The following is a 6,560-nucleotide window of genomic DNA, read 5'->3' as shown; positions in this document are numbered from 1 at the left end:
GCCCTGAGAACAGGAGATCACCAGCAGCCAGGAGCTGTGAAAGGTCGCCTTTGGGGAGCAGGGGTCCTGCTAACCCAGCATAACCTCTATTCTTAAGGTAGTACCCAGAGCAGAGGTTCCCAAAACATGAAACAGAGCAGCTCCATCAAAATCACCTGAAAGCTCCATCAAATTCACCTGCAAAGCATTGACATCCAAAGCCTGGCCCCTCTGCACCCTCCACCCACTGAATCAGAAGAGGGTCCCGGAGATCTGCATTTGACTCTAAAAGGCAACCTCCAGTGCTCCTTAACTTGCTTAGAAAACACTGTAAAACTGAAGACTTGTAAAACTCTAAGTGTCTCAGAAACTCAGGGTGAAGAATCACAAGTTCTGTACTACCCTGCCCCATTTTTAATCACACTCATCACAGACCACAGAGCACCTGGCAAACCCAGGGAACGGTGGGTTGAAGATATGTTTTCTTCTAGTAGATTAAGAGCTGAGCAGCGTTTCCTGTGCCCTGTGCTTCATTAGCACATTGGTGGTGTCGTTTCCGGTGACTGACTCTCTGTTTCCATTCTGGCAAAGTGGTTTGCTCTTTTCACTCTGCTTTGGGTGTTGAAGGAAGATGAGCTTCTCACGGAGCCTCTCCTGAGCCTCTTGGCAGTTTCCCCCTCTGTGCCCCTCACGTTTCCACCAGAAGGCAGAGGCCATAGATTCTCCCTGAGTCACCTCACTTGGAAGCACCACGTCCGGATGAGATTGCACCTCCTGCAGCGGGCATTAGCCACGTCCAGGTAGAACCAAACATGTTGCTTTTGTATGTTGGGTCAACTTGGCCTGACATTTCAGAGGTAGACACAAGATAGGCAGTTTGTTGTGGGGGTGGGGAGAAGTGGCAGACATGCTGGCTAACTGATTATGATTAAGAGAAACTTAGAAGCTGAAACCAGAGAGCATCTCAAAGGTTCCTGATACAATGGATGGTGTCACTCCAACCCTTTCGACAATCAGAGGGAGGATCTTGGAGTCCAGTACTCTGCATGTGACTCCCCGCAGCCTGGACAGGTGAGTGACTCAGGGTGGTGAGCTCCACCCTGCCCTGATTAGGCAGAAGGTCCTAGTCCACACTTAGGAGCTTCTTACACAGCAGTGCTGTCTCCTCTCAACACCCAGGCTCGGGTCTACTAAGACCACCAAACTCTAGGCTTGGAGGCATTTGCTCAGGGGTGCTAGGGGGAAAGGAAGGTATTGAGGAAAGAAAGAAGATATTTGGTAGAGGAAAAACTGTGGTAACACTGGTCCTTAAAGCTAGTTGCTTAGACTGGTTGGATTTCTCACCTCTCAGAGGCCCTGAACCCTATTGTCAGTCTTTCCTAGGTGTCACCATGACAGAAACAAAAGGCTGAGTTTTCCAAGGATGTGTTTTGAGATCCAAAAACTTGTCATGAATAAAAAATGGAGTGATAAATATAATACAGATATGTCTTTAGGATGTAAAATCTTACAGGACTAATCGTGGGTATAAATTACTGCTACTACTTTCAATCTCATACAAACAAAATTAAAAATCCACCCACAGTTGAAACTTTAAAAACATTGGTAGCTGACCAGGTGCAGTGGCTCACTCCTGTAACCCCAGCGCTTTGGGAGGCCGGGGGCGGCTGGGGCGGATCACCTGAGGTCAGGAGTTCAAGACTAGCCTGGCCAACATGGTGAAACCTCGTTCCTACTAAAAATACAAAAGTTAGCCAGGGGTGGTAGCGCGCTCCTATAGTCCCAGCTACTCGGGAGGCTGATGCAGGAGAATTGCTTGAACCCGGGAAAGAGGTTGCAGTGAGCCGACATCATGCCATCGCACTCCAGCCTGGGCAACAAAAGCGAAACTCTGTCTCAAAAAATAAAATAAAATTGCAGTTGTCTGGGAAAATAAATGTTATTACCATGGCAAACACATGTCACTTGCAGGTAGACATGAGTATCGATGAGCAATGAATTCACAAAAATCAGAAGCCTGAAGCATCCCTCCAAAACTATTTCTTCATTTATTTTTATTTATTTCTAATTGGCAAATCAAAATTGTATATATTTATCATGATAGCCTGTTTTTTTGAAATATGTATACATTGCACAATAGCTACATTAAACTAATTAAGATACACATTACTTCACAATTTTCTTTTGTGGTGAGAATACTTAAAATTTCTCAGCAATTTTCAAGAATATGACACATTTTTATTAACTATAGTCATCAACACTTTTTTGGTTTTGTTTTGTTTTTTGATTTTTTTTTTTTTTTTTAGACTGAGTCTCGCTCTGTCGCCCAGGCTGGAGTGCAGTGGTGTGATCTCTGCTCACTGCAACCTCTGCCTCCCAGGTTCAAGCTATTCTCCTGCCTCAGACTCCCCAGTAGCTGGGATTACAGGCATGCACCACCACCCCCGGCTAACTTTTTTGTATTTTTGGTAGAGACAGGGTTTCTCCATGTTGGTCAGGCTGGTCTCGAACTCCCTACCTCAGGTAATCCACCCATCTTGGCCTCCCAAAGTGCTGGGATTACAGGCATGAGCTACCGCGTCTGGTCCATCAATACATTTTTATTGACTATAGGCATCATGTTATACAACAGATCCCTTTAATTTATTCTTTCTCTCTGATATTTTGTATCCTTTGACCAACCTCTCTGCAACCCCTTCCTGATAACCACCATTCTACTCTCCACCTTTTTTTTTGAGACAAAGTTTCACTCTTGTTGCCCAGGCTAGAGTGCAACGGCACAGTCTTGGCTCACTGCAACCTCCACCTCCCAGGTTCAAGCGATTCTCCTGCCTCAGCCTCCCCAGTAGCTGGGCTTACAGGCATGAGTCACCACACCTGGCTAATTTTGTATTTTCAGTAGAGTCGGGGTTTCTCCATGTTGGTCAGGCTGGTCTCGAACTCCGACCTCAGGTGATCTGCCTGCCTTGGCCTCCCAAAGTGCTGGGATTACAGGTGTGAGCCAGTCACTGTGCCCGGCCTCTACTCTCCACTTCTATGAGTTTAGCTTTCCACTCCACATGAGTGAGATCACCTGGTTTTGTCTTTTTGTTCCCCGGTTTATTTCATTTAACAAAATGACCTCTAGGTTCACTCATGTTGTCAAAAATGACAGGATTCCCTTCTCTCTTAAAGGCTGACTAGTATTCCATTGAGTATATATAGCACATTTTTTCATCCATTCATCCATTGATGGACACTTAGGTTCATTCCATATTTTGACTATTGTGAATAATGCTGCAATGAACATGGGAGTGTAGACATGTCTTTCAAATATGATTTCATTTCCTTCAGATATATACCCAGTGGTGAGATTATTGGATTATATGGCTCGTATGGTAGTTCTTTTTTTTTTTTGAGAGAAAGTCTCACTCTGTCGCCCAGGCTGGAGTGCAATGGCACAATCTCGGCTCACTGCAACCTCCGCCTCCCGGGTTCAAGAGATTCTCCTGTCTCAGCGTCCTGAGTAGCTGGGAAAACATGCGTGTGCTACCACACCCAGCTAATTTTTTTCTGTATTTTCAGTAGAGACAGGGTTTCACCATGTCGGCCAGGCTGGTCTCGAACTCCTGACCTCAGGTGATCTGCCTGCCTCGGCCTCCCAAAGTGCTAGGATTACAGACGTGAGCCACCACGCCCTGCCTTGGTAGTTCTATTTTTAATTTTTGAAGAACCTCCATAGTGTTTTCCATAACGGCTGTACTACACTTAAAACTATTTCTATGTTAGTTCATTTATTTATTAATTCAGTCATTCATTCATTTAACAAATATTCATCAGGGCCCTACAAAGTACCAAGCACTATTTAAGGCACTAGGTGAACAGGATAAACAAGTCCATAACTACCGGAAGCTTATAGTCAAAGGGGAGAGTCAAATAAAGAACAGAGCTGAATGTGGTGGCTCATGCCTATAATCCAAGCACTTTGGTAGGCCAAGGCAGGAGGATCAGTTGAGCCCAGGAGTTCAAAACCCAGCCTGGGCAACACATGGAGACCCTGTCTCAATGTTGTTGTTGTTGTTGTTGTTTGTTTTTTTGTTTTTTTAATAAAAAAATGATAAACAGGTAAGCATATGAATGTATAATATCAATCAATCAGGCTGGGCGTGGTGGCTCATGCCTATAATCCCAGCACTTTGGGAGGCCGAGGCAGGCAGATCACCTGAGGTCAGGAGTTCGAGACCAGCCTGACCAATATGATGAAACCCCATCTTACTAAAAATACAAAAAGTAGCCAGGCGTGGTGGTGCACACCTGTAGTCCCAGCTGCTCGGGAGGCTGAGGCAGAAGAATTGCTTGAACCCGGGAGGGGAAGGTTGCGGTGAGCCAAGATTGTGCCACTGCACTCCAGTCTGGGAAACAAAAGCGAAATTCCGTCTCAAAAAAAAGATACATCAATCAGTCATCAGTGATATGAAGAAAAAATGGAGCACAGCAAGGGGACTGCAAGTAATAGGGTGTGGCCATGGAAGACCTGTCTGAGGAGATGACATTTGACATTTCAGAAGAGACCTGAATGAGAGGGACTCAGTCAGGCAGACAGCTGGGAGAGGAGGGTTCCTGGGAGAGGGAGTGGCAGGTCTGACACAGAACTGTGCTTTGCATGGGCAAGGGATCCTGGTAGTCAAAGTCAGAGGGAACGTGGTAGGAAATAAGGTCAGAGGTAGGCAGAGGCCAGATCATATTGTGCCATAAGGTCGTCACTGAGGAAGGACTATAGACTTTATTCTAAGTTACTCGAAGCCAGGGAGAGTGACGAGCAGTGGAGGGATGTGATCTGACTTACTGTTTAGAATTATCACACTGGTTTTTGCGTGAAGATAGTATGTTGGGGCCAAGAGTTAAAGCAAGGAAACCAACCAGGAACGTTAAGATTCCTGTGAAACACAGTGGCTTAGACCCAAGTGGTGGCAACAGAGGAGCAAGAGGTGGTTGGGTTTGGGGTAAATGCCCAGGGTAATGCAGACAGAATCTATTGGTTGACTAGAAGTGGGACATGAAAGAAAAAGAGCTCCAAGTCAAGAATGGCTCCAAGGTTTTTGACTAAGTCACTAGATGATGGGAAACACGTGGGGAGTGGCAGGTTTATGTGGGGAGATGTTTTGGTTTGAGATGTCTGTTAGGCAGCTAGTTAGAAATGCCCACTAGAAACTTGGATAGGCTGGGTGCGGTGGCTCACGCCTGTACCCAGCACTTTGGGAGCCTGAGGCGGGCAGATCATTTGATGTCAGGAGTTCAAGACCAGCCTGGCTAACACGGTGAAATCCTATCTCTACTAAAAATACAAAAAAAAAAAAAAAATTAGCCTGGCGTGGTGGCGGGTGTCTATAGTCCTGGCTACTCAGGAGACTGAGGCAGGAGAATCGCTTGAACCTGGGAGGCAGAGGTTGCAGTGAGCCAAGATCATGCCACTGCACTCCAGCCTGAGCAACAGAGCGAGACTCTGTCTGAAAGAAAGAAAGAAAGAAAGAAAGAAAGAAAGAAAGAAAGAAAGAAAGAAAGAAAGAAAGAAAGAAAAGAAAGAAAGAAGGAAAGAAAGAAAGTTGTATAAATAACCCTAAAACTCAAGGGGACAAAAACCTTCCCTGTTAAATGCCCTGGTTTCTAATAATTGGGGGTAACACGTCAGTTCCTGAGTCCTGCTGTAACTTCAGTTGGCAGCTTTCTATTGCATTAGGCATAGCCATCTGGAGTTGTAATCATCTGGACGCATTTCAACACCCAAGCAAAACTGAGCAGTGACGCCAGCCCTGCCAGGGAATTGCAAGGTAGCACAGAACGTGAATTGGTTAAACTCCACACAACAGCGTGTTGCTTGGAGACCAGCTCCACAAATTGGTGCCGGGGGTTATTCAAGTTCATGCAAGATGGACTCTGTCACAGAGCCACTCCCTAATTGTAAATTGGCTAATCCTCTCCTCCAAGCAAGCCAGGAAGGCCACGAGTAGGGAATGAGAAAGGGCAAGGCCAAATGACTTTGACTTTGCAGGTTTGGAGGACAGTGTGGCAGAGTGGAAAGAGCACAGTCTTTGGACGCAAACAGACCTAGATTCACATTTCTTCTCTGCTCCTTCCTACCTAGGTGATCTCTGACTTGTTACTTTATCTTTCTGAATCTAAAGTTCAGGTTACTTGGACACAAAGTGAGATAGGATTGTTGTAAAGATTAAATAAGTTTCACGGGCCGGGCGCGGTGGCTCATGCCTGTAATCCCAGCACTTTGGGAGGCCAAGGCAGGCGGATCACAAGGTCAAGCGACAGGGACCATCCTGGCCAATGTGGTGAAACCCCGTCTCTACTAAAAAGACAAAAATTAGCTGGGCGTCGTGGCACGTGCCTGTAATCCCAGCTACTCTGGAGGCTGAGTCAGGAAAATCACTTGCACCCAGGAGGCGGAGGTTGCAGTGAGCTGAGATCGTGCCACTGCACTCCAGCCTGAGTGACAGAGAAAGACTCCACCTAAAATAAAAAATAAAAGAAAGGAAGAAAGGAAGAAAGGAAGGAAGGAAGGAAGGAAGGAAGGAAGGAAGGAAGGAAGGAAG

The 6,560-nt window shown here is 46.0% G+C and overlaps 1 protein-coding gene across 3 annotated transcripts in view; it reads left to right on the top strand.

Moving 5' to 3' along the window:
- Positions 1-520: 520 nt before the first annotated feature.
- The window catches only part of LAX1 (lymphocyte transmembrane adaptor 1), an 11,433-nt gene continuing 5,393 nt past the window's right edge, over positions 521-6,560 (top strand). The window contains exon 1 of one of the 3 annotated variants that reach the window (XM_011990475.1): positions 521-1,050. In XM_011990475.1, coding sequence (XP_011845865.1) covers positions 962-1,050 — 89 coding nt within the window. In that variant the 5' untranslated portion in view covers positions 521-961. Of the gene's footprint in view, positions 1,051-5,725; positions 5,787-6,560 lie in introns of those variants that run through there. The other 2 variants (XM_011990476.1, XM_011990477.1) reach the window with 2 other exon arrangements.

Source organism: Mandrillus leucophaeus, unplaced genomic scaffold (assembly GCF_000951045.1).
Source record: "Mandrillus leucophaeus isolate KB7577 unplaced genomic scaffold, Mleu.le_1.0 Scaffold38, whole genome shotgun sequence".
NCBI classification, from domain to species: domain Eukaryota; kingdom Metazoa; phylum Chordata; class Mammalia; order Primates; family Cercopithecidae; genus Mandrillus; species Mandrillus leucophaeus.
This window is presented reverse-complemented; position numbering and strand designations above follow the sequence as displayed.